This window comes from Neolamprologus brichardi, chromosome 3, assembly GCF_056152115.1.
Source record: "Neolamprologus brichardi isolate AB-2024 chromosome 3, ASM5615211v1, whole genome shotgun sequence".
Classification (NCBI taxonomy): Eukaryota; Metazoa; Chordata; class Actinopteri; order Cichliformes; family Cichlidae; genus Neolamprologus; species Neolamprologus brichardi.
In genome coordinates, this window is record NC_142106.1 from 11,656,699 (window position 1) to 11,676,606 (window position 19,908).

Consider the following 19,908-nt stretch of genomic DNA (forward strand, 5'->3'; position numbering starts at 1 on the left):
TCTCCTTCTGTCTATTGTGTCATTTTTATGTAGTAGATTATACTTGCAAAAGAAACCAAAAAAAGCACAATAACAGCTTTCAGTCCAACAGCCCCACCCTCTCCGTGCCCTCCTGGCTGACCTGCAGGTGAGAAACAGCTGTGAGGTATCAGCTGATCACATTGCAAAGATCAGCTGCTACACACAAAGTCTCATCATCAACATTTTTAGAAATAAACAAGCTTCAGCTCTGATGACATCTTTTTATGCATCTTGACTTTTCGACTCCCAACCGGACACCTCGGAAAATAACTGAATGTGTCCAAAGCCAAAATGAATTTGACTGACTTACCTTTTGGAATAACTTTTAGGTGGATGATGCTGATGGGATCAGTATTTAAAATGTATAACTTTCTACCATCTCTCACTTCCTGGATGATGCAACACTCGTATGTTCCACTATCAGCAGTCGTCACATGCTTCAGAATCAAAGACATGACTCCACCCTTCATCTGTCTGTCCTGCAGATCCACCCGGTTCTTAAAAGATGGATGCTGATAATAGGAAACAAACTCCTTTTCCCAGTACCAAAGTACATATTGTGCCTTCATGTCACGTCTGCTCCACCCTACACCTGGTATGATGTTGTTGTTTGGAGCTCGACATGTCAGAGTGACGTTCTGTCCGGACTCAGCTGTGATGTTTTTCTGGCCTGAAAGAGGAAACAACAAAGAGCAGAGAGGTTAAAGAACTAACTGATAACTACAACAGTCAATCACAGACAAAAAAAAAAAAATACAAACCAAGAAAAAGACCCAACGCTATATATGTATATGTCTCATGCTTCAACTAGTTTTTCAACATGCAGCCCTTTACCTACTTTGTCTAAGTTACTATAAACATTTAGGAAGAACAGAAGTGAATCACCTCTTTTCTGCAGGCTGTAGCCAGTTTGAAAGTATAAAGTACAACTACAAAGATCCAAGCTTCAGACTTTTGTTCTCCTCAGAAACATCAGACATCAAAAACCAAGAAGCAGCTATATGTATTCCAGGGGTCGGCAACCGGACATGCGAAGGCTTAACTGATGGCACGATCATATCTGGAGTAGCCATCGGGCACACTGGGTATTTGCTCGGTGGGCCGATGATTTTTTATTTTTTTTGTAATGAGAATTGAAAGATGGTGGATTGGCCAGATGTTGGCAGATGTGCAAAAATAACTCAGTTGTTTGGTGGTGGCTATGGCTGAGCTTCCCAGAGGTGGATGAGGGAAGGGGAGGCAGGAGGAAGAGAGATGCGAGGCGGCCGCCGGTCTGAGTGTCAGGTGAACTGAACTGAACTGAACGGCTGCACCAGCTACAGGGGCCTGGCTAGCTACGGGTGAATGAAGGGTGCGAAGCAGAGTCTCCAATTCAGTAATCCTGGCCTCCACAGCCGCAAATATGCTACATTTGTTACAAGTATCACTACTGCTAAAGGAGGCCAAGGAGAAACTAAACATCTGACACAATGAGCAGGAAAGTGCAGGAGGGACAGGTGAAGAGGCCATGCTGCTAGCGAGTTGGCTACAAGCTAAGCTAAGCTAACGAAACATTAAAGACACAGTCAGTGAATAATTTGGCTATAAATTAGGTAGTGAGTACCAGTGTTGGGACTAACGCGTTACAGTAACTACGTTATTATTGTGGTAACGAGCACGGTAACTAGTTATTATGCCAAAATCAGGAACACGTTAGTCGTTACTGGGATTTAGATAGGGTCGTTACTCATTACTTCGTGTGGTGGCTATCGCGGAGCTTCCACAGATTCAGTAACGTTAGCAAGTGGTGGAGGCCAGCAGGTGGAGGAGAAGGGAAAGAGACCCGAGGCGGCCGCCGGTCCAAGTGTGAACTGAACTTCCGGTAAGAAGTTATGACCTGCAGTCTATCTGGGTCAGATATAAACCAAGTTTAGGTGGAGTTTATTTTCATTATGCTGACTTTTTCGTACTGGGTGCTAGCTAGCATGAGTTTCTATACAGCTGGGTGGGTGCTATGATGTTACTGATAGTGAACTTTATTTTATTCTTAATGAGCAGCTGAATTTGTCTCGCATTAACTGGCTGAGTTAATGCCAGTTAATGAAATATTGAAATGCAACTGATTGAACTGAAAAGCTCGACTCTGTGGGGTCAGAGTTTGTAGAACTACAAACGCAGCTGGAATCCACAGCTGTGCGTGTTCATGGAGTTTGCATTTTCACCTGCTGGACATCACTACCTGACAAGTTTAACTGTATTCAGAACATTGCAGAGGCCTTGTTGACAGTATTTGGCTGTACATGTCTGTGTGAGCAGATTTTCTCTCACATGAGTGTCCTCGGGTAGCCGTCTGAATGCTGGACACTCGGAGACCTGTGTCTCTGTGTGGGAGACCAGAGATCACATTATCATGTGTATCTCTGTATTGACAAACATGCCATATTGGCCCAGTTTATTTTTCTTATCATTGTTGTCAGGAGACTAAAAATAGCATTTGCATTCTCTGTTGTACAGTTCATTTGCTGTTATGGATAAAAAGTCTTGTGTTTTGTTTCAAAATAGCTGATAACTATTCGCTGATAGCTGCCAACATTTGCGAACAAATATAATCCTATAGAGTGGTTCTATATAGTGTGTAATATATATATAATTTTTATATAATTATATATTATATTATATATAATTCTTTATATATAATTCATATAAAGAGTTATTAAATTTATTGCTAATGCAATCATATGGCACATTGACTTCTGAGGAAATTTTAGATGGCACTCATAATCAGAAAGGTTGCCTACCCCTGATCTATACTAACAATAGTACGAACTCTACCAACTCACTTTGAGGAACAACACTCAGGTAGGTGGTGCTGATGGGGTAACTTTCCAGACTGGCTCTCTTCCTACGGTTCACTCCTCTCTGCGCCACATAACACTCGTATGTTCCAGTGTCATTAATCGTCACATTCTTCAGAATCAAAGACATGTCTTTATCCTTCATCTGTCTGTCCTGCAGATGCACCCGGTCCTTAAAAGATGGATGCTGGTAATCTGGAAAAAGCTTGTAGTCCTGATAATAAAGGACATATTTTGGCTCCAAGTCAGCTCTGCTCCACTCTGCAGCTATTATGGGGTTGTTGCTGCTTAGAGCTCGACATGGCAGAGTGACCGTCTGTCCCATCACAGCTATGATGATTTTTTTGTCTGAAAGAGAAAAACACAGAGTGGTTAAAGAAGAGAAGTGATCACTAGAGCAGCCAATCATATATATTTATATATATGTGTATGTGAGTGTGTATAACCTGAACCAACTCACTTGACGGAACAACACTCAGATAGATGGTGCTGATGCGGTGACTTTTCGGACGAAAAGTCGCCTCCCAACCGAACGATTCGCTCTGGACCACATGACACTCCCGCGTCATCAGTAGTCACATCCTTCAGAATCAAAGACACATCTCCATCCTTCATCTGTCTGTCTTGCAGATCGACCCTGTTCTTAAAAGACGGATGCTGATTTTCTGGATGAAATCGCTGATTCGGGTAAGAAAGGACATATTCTTCTCCCAGGTCAGCTCTTTTCCACACTACAGTAATGATAGGCTTAAAACTTGTGAGTGGAACTCGACATGGTAGAATTATGTTCTGCCCAGAATCAACTGTGATGTTTTTGTGGTCTGAAAGAGGAAACAACACACAGAGTAGAGAAATCAAAGAACTAACTACAGCAGCCAGTCACAGAAAAAAAAAAAAAAAATATATATTTTTTCTGTGACTAATAATAATAATAATAATAATTATATATATATATATATATATATATATATATATATATATATATATATTTCGTAGCCGAAAACTAGCTTTACTTTGTTGTCTGGGTCAACTTTGCTAGTGAGAGACAGAGAGAGGCATTGAAAGGCTGCTCCATTGGAACTTATTATTTCGTGGGAAAACACGAAAAATGTGTATAATCGAGTCTTAATAGCGTACTTACAAGTGGGCTTGTCAAGCAACTCGTACTTTTCCACTCTCCTTTTTCTCATTCCCTCGCTCATAGACACCCAACGGGTATAGCAAACTATTCTCACTGCAGTACGGACTACACTGCCCATGAGGCTACATTCGTTAGGGCTATGCCTGCAACAATCAGCCTGTTGCCGTCACATTAAATCATTTTTTAAAACATTTCTTCATGTCATTATGTGGGCCGCAAGTAGAGGTGACATGGGGCGCGAGATTGAGACACAGTCATTAAAGCCTTGTAATGCATGTTTTGTTTGGGTTTCCACTGGCGTGGAATTACCAGAAACAGAGGGCACAGCCTAACATATGAAACAGGAAAAGACCGCATGTAATCCATTTATTTCAACAAAGTAACTGTATTCTCAATATCACCTTTTTAATCGGTAACTGTAATGGAATACAGTTACTCATATATATATTTTACTCATATTTTATATTTAAAATTCGTAACAAGTATTGCGTTACTCCCCAATACTGGTGGTACCAGGAAGCCAAAGAAGAAAGGACGGGGAGCCATGAACCATCATGGAAGAACAGGCCCCAGTATGTAGTACTGGCAGATAGAGGAAGTGGCTGGCATCCTGAAATTCTACCAGCAGCTCGACACAGCTGGACCGGAAGAAAGCACTGAGTCACCAATCATGGCATGCTACTTTTTCATGGTCAGTGTAAATGTTGGGTACAGAAGATTATATAGGTCCTTCATCCTATTCATGTAAACCCCTCCTTCATGTAAAACTCAAACTTACCTGGAGGAACAACAGTTAGGTAGGTGATTCTGACGAGGTGAATATCCAGACAGGTTTGTTTCGTTTTTCTCTGGTCAACGTAACACACATAGAGTCCTGAGTCATCAGCTGTCACATCCTTCAAAATCAAAGACACGTCTCCATCCTTCATCTGTCTGTCCTGCAGATCCACCCTGTTCTTAAAAGATGGATGCTGATAATATGTATCAATCTCATCATCCTCGTAAAAAAGGACATATTGTGGCTCCAGGTCAGGTCTTATCCATAATGCAGCTATGATGGGGTTGCTGTTTGGAGCTTGACATTCTAGAGTGACTGTATCTCCCCCAAAAACTATGTTGTTATTGTGGTCTGAAAGAAGAAACACAATAGAGCACAGAGGTTAAAGAACTAACTGATCACTACAGCAGCAGCCAATCACAGAAAAGAACAGGGGTTGCTACGGCAACCTAGACATCTCTTCTCAACAACAGATGTCTACAAATGCACCTGTCTTTTACAGGCTGTAGCCAGTTTTAAAGTATAAGGTACAAGTACAAGGATCCAAGCTTTGTTCACCTCAGAAACATCAGACATCAAGAACCAGGAAGCAGCTTCATCTCCACTAACAAACTGAACTCTACCAACTCACTTTGAAGAGAAACAGTCAGGTAGGTGGTTCTGATGTAGTAACCATCCAGACTCGTTGTTTTGCTGTGGTTCGCTCCTTTCTGGACCACGTAACACTCGTATGCTCCCGCGTCATCAGTAGTAAGATCCATCAGAATCAAAGACACGTCTCCACCCTTCATCTGTCTGTCCTGCAGATCCACCCGGTTCTTAAAAGATGGATGCTGGTAATCTGGAACAAGCTTATTGTCCCGGTAAAAAAGGACATATTCTGGCTCCAGGTCACGTCTGCTCCACTCCACAGCTACAATGGAGTTGTTGTTGCTTGGAACTTGACAAGGCAGAGTGATGGTCATTCCAGTCTGACCCAACATAATTTCTTGTACTGAAAGAGGAAACAACAGAGGACACCAGTCACTTTAAAGTGAGGAGCTGCTGGGAGATCAGAGAGCTTTTTACTGTACATTGCTTCAGACAAACACAAGGGGCACATTCAGTCAATGACTGACTGTCTAGTGAAGGGATATTGTGTGAACTCACTTAATGAAGGGCTACTGTACTTACAGCACCACTGTTTCATAATTACTTATTATTTAGTCTATAAATACATTGTTATGCTTGGTCTTCATTTTTTAGACCTCTGCTGTGGAAGAGACAGAAAGCATATTCTGAAGTTAGTCAGATTTTTTGTAGACATTTGATATTAACAATATTCAGTCACCTAAATAAACTTTTCTTCAATCAGAATACAAAGTAGCATAATTATCACGCCTATGTTCATCAGCCAATAGGATAGTTTTAAATTTGAAACCAGTGTTTAATGTTGCACCAAAATTCATGTGCCGCACTGAGTGGTCAATCATCCGTTCCTGTGTTTGGTGTCAGGAGTGTTCAATTGATCGGTTTTGTGCGGAAGAAGAGTCAAATGATGAGTCAAACACCTTATTTTAATGTTAGCACTCACTGGGCCTAAAGCAAGAAGCCAGAGTTAACAGAGGAAGTGTACTACCTCCATCAAGGCACCTTTATCACTAACTGAGGTTTTAGGTTTTTTGACCCAGCTTTACAATGATTATTACATCTCACTTGAAAGTCTGGCAGTCAAGCTCAGAATAGACATCTGTGCTCCACTCAAATGAGTGATAATGCATTATTAACCCTTTAAGACCTACCATAGAACCAAGTCTGCCAGAGCTTATATTATATTTTTACATGCTGTAGAGCCATTTTTGGGAGCATTTCAAGTTGATATGCATCAATACAACCATTATAGCCCAGATTTTAATAATATGTCTGCATTAAATGCATAGTAATTACATAAATTGCAAAAAAGTGCAATAAAGTACAAAAAAAAATTAAAATCGTTTTTGTTTTTTTAACATATATTTCTAGTTAGAGAAATTTAAGAGGCTTATCCCTCAAAACTGTAAATACAAAAAAGTTGCACAAAATAGTTTCCCACCACAGGAAATTTATTCTGAGTGTCTTCATAGTTTTATTTTTGAAATACACCAATTTTTATATACTGCAGGAAAAACGAAAATTTGCAAATTTGCAAAAAAAAACAGCATATGCATTAAAATAAACTATTTCCAGCAGTGCAATATGAGTCCTAAGTATCCCAGAAACGACACAGAAAGTCATAAAGTCAAACATAACTTTTAAAAACACCAGTATAGGCTCATAAGGCCCTGATGGTAAAAAAAATATTACACTAGCTTATGTGGTTGCAGTGCTACCGGGATTTAAAAATAGTTACGCAAAACGGAGCGTGCCCGCTCCGACCGGCTTTAAAGGGTTAATCTGTAATCTTGCAACAAAGTCTACTAAATTCAACTTCTAAATTTATAAATATCTGTTCTGCTTTCAAAATGCTGTAAGCAGAGGTGTATCTAAAGCTTTATGCTGACACATTTTCTATGAATAGTGAAAGTTAAGCTAATGTGCAACAGAGTTAGTTTAAAAGTAAAGATTTTTTTCCCAATGAGTAGCTTTTAATTGAAGATTTATTTTTTTGCCAACAGTTTACTGTACCAGCCCACTAATGACTAACCGCTGGTTCAACCTCACTTGTTATCTTTGTAATAATACAAACTTGTGCAGAGTAGGAAAAACCAGATTTGTTTTGATGTGAACTTAGGAATGAACTGTGGGTATGAGGAAATGAAGCAAGTGTAGCAGAAGGAGAGGATAAGCTCAGGTAAACAGAGTTCTCGCAAGCTAAATGACCCAGCTCTCCTCATCCAACATTTCTGGTTTAACAGAAATGCTTGGAAAAGAAACAGACCTCAGATCAGTCCTTAAGCTTTAACTCTCGGCAGATGTGGCAGGTCATACAGCCCAGTCAAACACACCTTTAAAACAATGAACAGAATCCTTGAAGAGTGTTAATAATTTATAAATCTGAAATTTAATCTCACCTGCAGAGACAAACGAGAGGCAGACAGACAGTAAAGTCCAGCAGATAGATGCAGACGTTACAGCAGACATTGTTCCTTCGTTTAAACTGTAATAAATGTCAAAAAAATGGTGGTATTTTTTCAACAATTACAAAATCCCTGAACTTAAAATCTGATGTTTTTTAAAGAAAGCTGAAAGTCTCTTAGTGTGATACCAGTTATCAGTTTGCTTGTTCTTGCGATGATCCAGAGAGGCCAGCGTTTTTTTCTCTCTGTCTCTATCGTCCTCCTGTCCTACAGGTGAAGAGGAGATGGAGAGTGTCTTCTTCCTTGACTTGATATTAATCTCTGGCTCTCTTCCACAGCATGTCTTTATCCTGTCCTCCTTCTCTCACCTAGTCACAGTTTTTCTTTCCTACTGTCACCAAAGTGCTTGCTCATAGGAGGTCATATGACTGTTGGGTCATATGTTATTCTTATTTAACTATTTGCTTTTAGTTGAGGTTAAAGTCAGCCATTATTTATCATTGTCTTCCTGGTTTCTGTGTGTGGGTTCTTGTCTAGTCTGTCACGTGTTTTAGTTATGCTGAGCATGTGTTTTCATGTCTAGTCTCCATGTTTCTGTTTCACTTTGAAAGGTCCCGTGTTTCTTGGTTTAGCCTCACTTCCCCTGTTGTGCCATTATGTACATTTGTGTCAGCTCGTTCCTCATGTGTTTGCACTGATGATCACCCCTTGTGTATTTATTCTGTGTGTTTCCATTCGTTTGGTTTAGGTTTAGTTTTGTTCTCGCTTGGTTTTCTGTTCCTGAGTCTCAGCCAAATGAAGGCTCGCTTTTTGTTGTAATTATTCTGTCTCCTCATCTGTGTCCACACTTGGGTCCTTTACACACACACTGTATGGTCTGGCCCCGCCAACTGTGACAATACTCTGCTCTTTTTCCTGTTTCTAGCTGACATGAAGGGCTGCAAATCAGTTTGACCTGCTTTGGTAAGAAAAAAAAGTGTTGCAACAACAAGACAACTTGCAAGTTTTTTTGCAATATGTTTACCAAAAATAGTTAAATAAATAAATAAATTCAAGTTTATCAGGTTAATTATGTGTGGTGTGGATGGCCATGGTTATTAAACTCTTTGAATAGATCTTCATCAGAAGAGAAAGAATATTCTTAAAGTACTTAAACATTGATATTAATAGTCCTAAACATTTTAAACATGTTAGTCTGTAGGTTTAGCCACTGCCACCATGAGGTCAAACTACATAACTACATTTAGAAACAGGCTGATTACTGACTGGAATGGCAAGTTTTATGTATGTCCACTAGATGGAGCTGTTTGAGTTTAATTACCACACATTTTCAAGCAGATCATCAGTGATGCTTTCACGGTTTATTCCAGAGTACAATGTTATTAATTGTTATTAGTTATGATTTTTATTGTATTTATTGTTGACACACATAGTGATAACTGGTAGTTTAGACACTAGGAGTGAATCAGTGATGCAGTACGGCCAGATTCATGTAGTAATATTTTTTGTCCTTCAAGTGAAGTTTTATTAATTATTTAATTAATATATGTTTTGTATTGCAACTATTTTGTCTTCAGATGTGTGGCCATTTCTGTGACTGCACCACAGGGGCTGCAACTTTAATAGCTTTATTTAATATGACAGGTTAAGAGAAAACTTCTGATCCTAACGAATTTTCTAAACTATGGTTACGTTGCTGATCGTAGTCGCACTGAAGCCCTTGTGTGCTGTGAACAGCCACTGACACAGACAAGCATGAGAAAAACAAGTGAGAACAGAAGTTTATTCATGCAGTAAAACTGTCATGGGAACAAGAACAAAGTGCCAAAATAAAACATGTTAAAATGTGTTTTGCTGTTATTGTTTTTAAATCATTGTTGATTTTAAGTACTGAAACAGCTCTGGTTAAGATTGTGAGTTTTTAAATCAAATAATTGGAAACAAAAAGACACACTAATCATTTGTATGCATGGATGTCCTCTGGTTTGAAGTTCTGGATGGACCAGTAAGAGACCAGCAGCTGGACGTCAGTGGTTGGACTGGTGGACTACTTCAGTGAAGAGTAGACGACATCTGGCTCTGGTTTAAAGTCTGAACACAAACACACACAGTTCAAACAACAGGAAACATGATTACAAGCTTTGAACTCCAAGATGTCCAATCTCTCTGCATGACACACAGTCCCAGGTCAGACCAGAGAACCCCCTCATATAGCCTGCATAGTTTCCACGCTTTAACTGCTTTATAACACACTGAAACAAATCAGAAAACTCAAATCTGAGACCGGCAGAACAGACTGTGCAGTGGAGCTGCACCGATTCACAGAGTAATTTGAGTTACTTGATTCTAAAAAAATACTCCACACATTTTTTTTCTTTTTTGCTTCTGTGGCACCTCTTCAAAAGCCCAGTAGGATATCAATTTGAATAGAGACCATAGACATCTAGTTTGTTTTGGAAGTGAACAACTGGGACCTGCATTGCCTCAGTAAAACTCATCCATTCATACATAGATAGAATAAAATAAAACAAAATAAGAAATTGAAATGAAAATTATTTGATTGAAACAGACTGTCAGGGAAATGTCAATGTGCAGACCAATGACTGTTCTACAGTCACTGGAGCAGACCCTACTGTCTACTACTTAGGTGAGACTAGTGCACATGGCTTATGTGAAATCGTCTTGATGCGTGCTCAATCATCCAGGTAAGTAAATCTCCAAAAGTTGATTCTCTTCATCTCATGACCAATGATCAACAACCACTGATCAATGGCCATGAGTACCATTTACAGAGAGTTGGGGAATGGCTACATTTCACGGATCACATTAACTTGGTGGACAAACACATCAAATTCACCAGGGAGGATATTAAAAGTGGCAGGTTAGCCTTCTTAGACTGTGAGATTTCTATCAGTAATGGGGGACATTTAAAAGCTGTCGTATAAACCTACGCATATGGTATCTAAGGTTTGATTCTCATCATCCACTTGAGCACAAACTGGGTGTCATTATGACTCTACAACACAGAGCAAACACCATCCCACACCATCATGGCCATTGATCAGTGGTTGAGAATCATGAGAGTCATGAGAATTTGCATATTAATGATGAAGGAACTGACCTCCCAGCCCATTGTTCCTTCAGTGGGCTGGTTTCAGTCATTGTGCAAATGTACTGTTTATAAGATTTGGGGAAACCTGCAGTCAGCTGAGACTGAAGAAGTCACTTGGATGAGTGACGAAACGTTTCTCCCACAAAACGCTACGTCCAGATGAACAGAATCAACTTTGGAGACTTACCTAAAATCCTCATTACCTCTTGACAACCAAATGTAACTTAATTTACAATGCTTCACAATGTACTGCTTTGAAATGCTTTTTAAAACCTCAAATATCGTGGTTCTATTAACACTCAATCATTTCATTGTAACCAAAGCAAGTATCTATATTTTAATACCTCCCCCTATTGTGATGTGGCTTGGGGGGCTGGCTAACCACATCGAGCAGCCAGCATCACACCAACCATCACCAGTAGAACAAACATAAACCACACTATAAGGAACAATAATTGAATAAAAACAACATTCTCATAGCTCCCAATTGGTGTTTTTAAAAGGTTTCTGAGCTTAATCAGTTAGTATCTAAACTTAGCAGGTAGCAAACAAAAGCCTGTAACAAGATTTACCAATACAGTTATTGTCCCGACCAGGGGCGATTCTAGGATCAGAGCTTTGGGGGTGCTGAGCACCAGGACAGCTGCCCAGCCAGGCAAGATAAACTTTACTTGTCACAATGAGACATCTTCCCTGTCTTTGTCAGTCCCTGTATCCCTAAATGTCTCCAGTTGTCCCGAGTTCTCTCTGACTGTCTCCTTGGTGCATTTAAACCCCTGTTTCTCCCTGTCCTCGTCATCTGTTGTCTTCGTCTCCGTTATAAGTCATCATAATTTTACCATCTCTGTGCAAGTCTGCAAATTTCTTTATTAAATCATAAGATTTAAAGTCTCTCTGTGCCTGGGTCCCCGTCATAAAACATGACATCACTGTTTTGTACATTTTAACAATTTAATCCCACATTTGTGAAAGAAAAGCAAAACACTTTTTTGAAAAGTCTGTAACAAAACCATCAAATCTGATCAAGGTAATTTAAATGCTGCAAAAGAAGAATGGATTGGAATAAAATACATATCTTAACCTTAATTACTGCGGAAGAATAATGAATGATGCTCATAGTGAGTAAAAAGTAAACTGAGTGCATTTTTTGGACAGAGATTCACTTTTAATGTGTATGTATAATATAATACAGATACATAAAAAAAACACTCCAAATATCGAAGAGTCCTTGAAATGTACAAACGTACAAAAAACTAATTAAAAAATTATAAAAATTATAAAAATGTGTTTCAGCTGCTCAGTCTTTGGTTTTTAATCACATATGGGGAACACTGAATTGTTTTTGTAGCCATTTCCTTCTTTGCCGGGTTTCAAAAATGTAAAAATAAAACAAAATAAAAAAAAACAACAAACACGAAAACACCAATACATATAAGACTTGTAATTTGCATGGATGGTTTTTCAAAATTCTATACACGAAAAGTGAGCGTGAGAGCCCTCGGTGCGCCTGCTGCTGAAGTCAAAGTAAACTTTATTGTCATCTCTGCTACATACAGCATATAGAGAGACAAGACGACGAGGCTCCAGTTACAGCAGTGCGAGTAAACAAACAATAAATATAAGAAGAGTAAGAAGATAAACATAGACTTTAGGACTCGTGGTAAAGGGCTCAATAAAAACTTAAAATGTATAATTTACAGTTAAATGATTTAAAGTCAGAATGAATCAGAAGACTATTAATCCCTAAGGAAATTATGTGGGTTACAGTTGCTCCAAGAAGAAATTATAAAAATAGTAACAGACGAAATTACAAACAATACAGGAGGAGTTGTACAGCCACAAGCAGGAATGATTTCCTGTGTTGTTCAGTGGTGCTTTTTGGTAATCTCAGTCTCTCACTGAATGAGCTCCTGTGACTGACCAGCATGTCATGGAGTGGGTGGGAAGTATTATCCAACATTGTCCTTATCTTGGACAACATTCGCCTCTCCGACACCACCCTAACAGAGCTCCATCCCCACAACATTAGTAATGGTTTGCATTTATATAGCGCTTTTCTAGACACCCAAAGCGCTTTACAATTTCACTATTCATTCACACACTGGTGGAGGCAAACCACAGTTGTAGCCACAGCTGCCCTGGGGCAGACTGACAGAAGTGAGGCTGTATATCGCAGGATGAAGTGCCTTGCACAAAGACACAACGACCAGGACCAGGGGGATCGAACCAGCAACCTTCCGGTTACAAGATGAGCTTCCAACCTCCTGAGCCAGTGGATCAGTTTATTTAGTCTATTTTCATCTGTGACCCTCAACCTCCTGCCCCAGCATGCAACAGCATAGAGGAAAGCACTGACCACAACAGAGATGGATTGGATTTGATTTATATAGCGCTTTTCAAGGCACCCAAAGCGCTTTTCAATGCCACTATTCATTCACTCTCGCATTCACACACTGGTGGAGGCAGCTACGGTTGTAGCCACAGCTGCCCTGGGGCAGACTGACAGAAGCGAGGCTGCCATATCGCGCCATCGGCCCCTCTGGCCATCACCAGTAGGCGGTAGGGTAAAGTGTCTTGCCCAAGGACACAACGACCAGGACAGAGAGCCCAGGGATTGAACCGGCGACCATCCGGTTACAGATACACTTCCCAACCCCCTGAGCCATACTGAGATACAACAAGACATTAATTAGAAAGCCGACAGCTTACTCATTTTGATGCATCGGCGGGTCCGCACTTTGTGTTTACGGTTTTTTTTTGTGTTGATTCTGAAGCTGCAGGTTTTATCTCTCTCCAAACAATATTCACTGAACCAGCAGCAAAAGACGATCCAAACTACGCTTCACATAAACATCGTCATGAATCCCTTCTTGCAGTTTTGTTCCCACAACGATAAAAATCACACTTCATGCACAGCTCTCTCTCTGTCCGAATACAAGAACAGTTTCCCATTCACTTGCAGTCTACAGTTGTTTACAGCGTTGTTGGCCACTGTGTTTTTTTTTTTTATTTTATTTTTTACTTAAATGACTTCTGACAAGAAACTATTTAATATTATGCAAAATGCATAGCTGTATCTAATAAAAACCTCTGTAACTTTGCTTCACTTCACCAGTCCAGGTAATGTTCATATGTCGATTCACGGTTTTCTTCAGTTTTTGTTCTACTGCAGAACAAAAACTGAAGAAAATCTCCTTCATGTTTTTCTGAGTTTTATCCTCAGTTACTTTGGCACAAAGGCATCTGCTGTGATGCTCACACCTTTGATAAAGTCTCACAAGTGTCACCTTTCTTTTTATAGATATAAAAATATGGATATGTACTGATTAGTGATCAGAATTATAATATTTCTGACTGTCTGACACCATATTTTTCTGATTCAAATTGAATCGAATCATGGATTGAATTGATTTGGGAGCTTCTCTCCACCTAGACAGACAGTTTCTTAGGATGATCCATTAGACTTAAAACAAGTCTGAAACACTAATCTGCTAAAAAAAAAAAAAAAAAAAACTGCATCTACAAAGCAGAATCCAGACCACCTGAAATATTTGTTCCATCATGAAATGAAAAATATGAAGCAGGGCAACTGAGTAGCTAAAAACCTACTTTTTATTTATTACTTTATATATGAATGGAACAGCCTTCCTCTCCTTCATTACCAAATGTTTACAGCCATTTACACTGTGGTAAATATGTCCCTGTCCAGCTTTTGAGAAGTGCTGATCCAATCAAATTTAACAGGATCAGCCCACAGTGAAAGATGAAGAGCAGCTGGACCTCTGACTTTTTTTGTCCATACGTGACATCTTATTTTGCAGCTGGGTTACTTTTTGCAAGATGTGTAAATTTCTGCAGGTATATCGAATGTATATTATTACAAGTGCAGGGAAACATTTTATACTGATTAACCTTTTATTCATTTATTTTTATCTATTCAGAGCTTAACTTCTATAAACAACAACCGAATTTCACAGTTTATACCCCTCCTTAACTGCTCTTCTGAGAAATGACTACAAAGAGCTGGGTGTTGTTTCTGTGGGAATAAACGAAGGTAGATGACCACAAAGCTGCTATTTTTGTTTCTTCATGGTGACTGATACACTTCACCACAGAGCAGGATGCAAGCGTGTTTTCAAAACCCTATTCTTAGCCAAGCAGCAACACACTACGGTGAGAATGTTTAGATTCAAGCTGTGGTTAACTCGACTGAACAACAGGCAGCAGGAAGCTGCTACTGTGGTTTTAGATGCAGACGTTTAAGTCAAAATGACTCATTGTATTAAAGGAACACTTTGACAGGCTGAAAACCTACAGTTAAAGACCTTTAGTCTGTTCATATGTTCCATCCTGCGCCTATTATCAATAACAAATTGATCCTGTTTGTAACCAGCGTGTGAGCCAAAAGCAGAGAGTAGAAACATCGGAGCTGCTTTTTGATTAAATATCCAGTTACCACACAGCTAAAAGTCAAAACACGCCTGACATCTGGGCCATACAAGCTCAACCTGTACCTGAGACCACAGTACTGAAGACATAATGTGGTTAAAAGAAAACAAATTAAATAAATACATTTTATGTTGATCACTGGACTGCTGAAAACAATCCTCCATGATCACATGTGATCACATTTTGGTTCACAGACCCTCAAGCTGCAAAAAAAGTAAATACAGCAAAGAAAGAAAGAAAAAAACAACAAAAAGTCCCCCAAAACATTTTAGTTGATATAAATAAATCTGCAAAAGGTTGATTTTGTTCATCTGGACGTAATCCTCGTAATCATCCACGTACCCGAACCAATGACTTGGTGGTGTTCCAGTGTAGGATAACAAAGCCCTCTTTTCTACTTCTTCCATGTACAAGTTGGCCACAGTGGGCGGGGAACCCATGGCACACCCATGTTTCTGCCTGTAGTGCTGACCCAAATATGTGAAGGGTATATGTAGCTGCTCAGTGCTGGCAAGAGACTCTGGTCGTGTCCAAATTCATGGGCTGCATCCTCCTGAGGACCCGTCCTTCGCGGTCTACGTGGGCCGGGTCCTCAGAAGGTCGGGTAGGCCGGAAGTAAACAGCTGTGAAATTGGACGGTCTAGCCTTCTGATTAGCGTCACTGCTGTCTCAGTGAAGTTTAATAAACTCGGCCGTCTGCTCCTTGCTATCTAAAGTATAACAGGACACTGGCGTAAATTCTCGACCGTTTCACACTTCTGTTTAATCAGTTTTCTATTTGACATTTATTCAGCTGTGTGAAAACCAAGGAGGAACCCACCCGGGGGATTAATTAAGTTTCATTTTATCTAATCTAATCTAATAACTTTAATCTCAGCCAAACCGATTTACTCACGAACAAACAAAACACTGAAAAAAGCCCAACAATAACATTTTTAGGTTGTCTAAGTGACTTATATATTACGTTTAACCCGAGTAGCGAAACTCCGCAGTGATCTGAAAATGATCTGCCGGGAGTTGTGCTGTTCTCGGCCGCATCAGTGACCCTCGAGCTCCCGGTTTGCTATCGAGCTGGTGGGTAGCAGACGTCTCCGAAAACGTCGAAGCACTTTTGCAAATATGCGATATCTTGATAAACCAAGCAGATATTTGATGTTTACACAGCTACTTTCTCGCCTGAAAATATGTTACAAGTTTATTTTGTGACCCAGAAAGATTAGTAAGAGTAATTTTAAAACTTAGTAGCGGCCGCCATTATTGGAAACTGGAGTTTGGCTGGGCCGCGCTATGAATTCTGGGATATTGTAGGCCACGAAGGACACACCCGACCCATCTTTCAAATTCGGGAAAAAGGAGGACGCATTTGTCGGCTGCATTCGGAGGAGTCTACGAATTTGGACAGCCTTCGAGGCGTCGCTGTGACGTAATCGGTCTACAAATGCGGCCTCAGGAGGATACAGCCCATGAATTTGGACACGACCTCTGACAGCACTCAGCAGACCCGTCAGTGGCTGCAACACCCACGATGCGGGACAGAGAGATTTTGCAGGTCTTTCCTCTCTACTGCAGTCAGACTCCATAACAAAGAATTTTGCAGCTAACCACATGCACATATCCACATAGGTGCAATAACACAAAGTGCAATTTTGTTGTTTGTCTTATCCTATCCAATCCCATTGTTGACCTTAATTTTTACTACTTTAACTGTCTGCTTTCTGCTGTGATACAACACATTTCACATGTGTGGGACTAATAAAGGCCTATCCTATCTTATTTCATCTTATCTTAAATGGAATGAAGACAGTTCGAAAAGGAAACATTTGATTGGTGCTCAAAGTGGTTCTGTTGCTGAGTTTTGGGTCAGTCTGTAATCTCGTACAAATTACCTTCAACGCATCAGTGACTGGAACGCAAGTGAAGAGAGATGTAACATCGTACACGATCTGCCTCCATAATGACATCTCTCACCTTCTCAACAAAATCCAAGGTGATCAGGATGTGGTGTTCAGAGCTACCAGCGGGTTGAGGATCGAAGCCAGAAACTCAGAAATGTTATAGGTGACCAAGTTGATCCTACAGACATGCGGTCTTAAAGGTGCATCCTGTTTATGTATGTTTGCTAAATCTGTCCCTTTCTAACTGCTTCAGACAATCTATCACCTTCTTCCTGTAACCACATCCTGGGTAATTTTTCAGGCGCTCGCATTCCTTTTTGTCCCTGAGCAGTGACAACATTTTGTCCTGATAGTCTTTCTGGATTAGAAAAAGCATGCGCCTACCTTTGTCTGCTGGAAGGATGATGATGTTGTTGTCATTACTAAGTGATGTGAGTGACTTCCTCTCCTCCATGCTGATGTTGCTGGGGGATGCTGGGAACTCTTCATCACTGAGACAGCCTGAAACTTCCGTCCGCAGTTGCTCTGCTTCCACGTCTGCAATGTTGCTGTTTTGAATTGCTGATTCTGGGCTGTGATCAGTTTCACTCGTGGGATTTGTCTCGGCATCACAGCAGGGGAGGGTTTTTTGCTGCTCTTTGACAATGATTTCTCCATAAGTGACGCCTTCAGTTCTCACTTCTGAATCGATTGGAGCTGAATCACTCTCTGCGCAGTAAAACAAAGACAGGACATCAGTGCATGCAGTGAAGCTGCAGAACTTATTGTATAGTTTTGTTTGTTTTGTTTTTTTTGGGGGGGGGAGGTTGCTGTTTCAGAATTTTTTACACAATAAACAATTTGGATGTAAATATAATATTTAAAAACACTGATGACATTTATTTTAAAAAATCTACTGAAAACACAACAGCTCATCGTCAGGATCTATGTATGTATGTATCTGGTCAGCATGACAGGATGTTACACAAACTACCAAATACTAAACTTTATAAAACTTTAAAACAGTTGAAAATACATACAGAGATTAATTTAATTTGAATAATGAAGCAATTAAAAAATATTCTTTTAATTTTCCAAAATACTTTTGTTCACTTTGAGCCCTCTTTTGCATGCTCCATAATGTTCTTGTGTATTATAAAATCAACCATACTCAGAGTCAGGAAAATTAAACATTTAACTAAAACCAGCATATTGGAGAGGTTGTCTTCACAGTCATGAGGAAATACGTTCTAAAAATGTTGCTGCATTTAAAGTTTTCCTTCACTGTATTAACAAACCATACAAAAAGTCTGAGCACCAGTTTTCGTGAGTGAAATTCTAGGATATATTTGAATGTTAATTAGCTCTAATTAGCATCTATCTGTGCCTGTGTGATGCCCTCATACAGTCTATGTATTTAGCGTAAAAGTCAAGCTATGTAGCACTTTCCTAAATGTAGTCCCTTCTGGTTCTAGAAACCAACACTTTCCTGAAGTGTTCACATTTTATAAAATAAAGCTTCTCCTGACGTTCAAATCTCACAACCACAAAACCCAGACCCCGAAAGACAAATTAGAAAAAGAAGCAATATTACCTCTGTTTTGGTCGACTGACTGTTGTTGACGCTGTAATATTCTGATGTCGCTGTATGTGATGTCATCTTTAATGTCATCTTCCTCAGCTTTGTCATGATCTGCTGAAATGATCAAAATGTGCATTATGCAAAAATGCAATTAGTGTAATTTACTGTAAAAATTCAATATGGTATTTTATTTATGAAAAAAACTTGCTGTAAACTTATTTCTATATTTTATTGTATCGTAACAATTATTATTTGCATGTGCAGAGAATGTAAATAAAAAACATCTATTCATAATAAATGAGTAGATTATTCAGGAAAATAAAACCACATGTAAAACTGACAGTGTGAGTCTCACCTTCAAGTTTCCTACCAATGTATCTTCTCACCAGTAACACCAGTAACACCAGCAGAACCGTAAGAGTAGATGATGTAAAAAATGACAACACAAAGACAACAGGAGGAGAGAGTGATGGAGGAAGAGTGATGGAGGTGGAACCAGTTGGAGGTGTGGATGTAGGTGGAGGTGTGGTGGTGTGTTCCCCTAAAATAAAGCAAACACAGTCATTAAGTTGTCGTCACATTGTGAATGTTGAAAGCTGCAGAAACACAGACAGGTGAGTGTGTCACCTGTGACAGTGATCCAGCATGTTCTTTACTGACCTTGGTTTGTTGTGCAGCTCAGCAGTGAGATCAGGACTAAAGAGAAATGACACTCAGGTTGATTTGAGGTGAACATAAAGAACTCCACACAAACCAAAAACTTGTGTCTTCTATATCTGCTTATTTTTACTTTGGTGCCAGTCATACATTTTGGGCAACAAAGAACTGAAAACGTGTGCAATTCTTATGTTGCAGCTTTAAAGATGACTACAGGAGTTGCTTTCTCACTTCATATGCTTTATTTCCAAAATCAGGTCATTGACAAAAACATACAGCAGCTCCTCTTCAACTCCTAGCCCTTGGCTGCGGTGGAAAAGAACGACTCCAATCCCCTTCAAGGAACATACGTACAAAAGAGTTTTTTTCTGACACACCAATGGGGCGTTCAATTCCATCTTGTAAATATGAGTACTCTGGCAGAA

At 39.7% G+C, this 19,908-nt stretch overlaps 1 protein-coding gene across 1 annotated transcript; it reads right to left on the reverse strand.

The window, feature by feature from the left end:
• Positions 1-9,704: 9,704 nt before the first annotated feature.
• On the reverse strand, positions 9,705-19,635 carry LOC118455667 (uncharacterized). Its single transcript, XM_087838125.1, has 5 exons — positions 19,617-19,635; positions 19,182-19,367; positions 18,839-18,940; positions 17,650-17,973; positions 9,705-9,900 (listed from the first exon to the last, which is right to left on the reverse strand). Exons 1-5 carry the CDS (start codon positions 19,633-19,635, stop codon positions 9,857-9,859), a joined length of 675 nt encoding a protein of 224 aa, XP_087694251.1. The 3' UTR covers positions 9,705-9,856.
• Positions 19,636-19,908: the final 273 nt, after the last annotated feature.

Bases quoted from the DNA above. Each gene is read 5' to 3' on its own strand.
- LOC118455667 (XM_087838125.1), bottom strand. The intron at 18,941-19,181 runs GTGAGACTCACA...TGATCATTTCAG, and splicing joins CATTGGTAGGAAACTTGAAG to CAGATCATGACAAAGCTGAG. The intron at 9,901-17,649 runs GTAGGCGCATGC...GTTTGTGTTCAG, and splicing joins CATCCTTCCAGCAGACAAAG to ACTTTAAACCAGAGCCAGAT.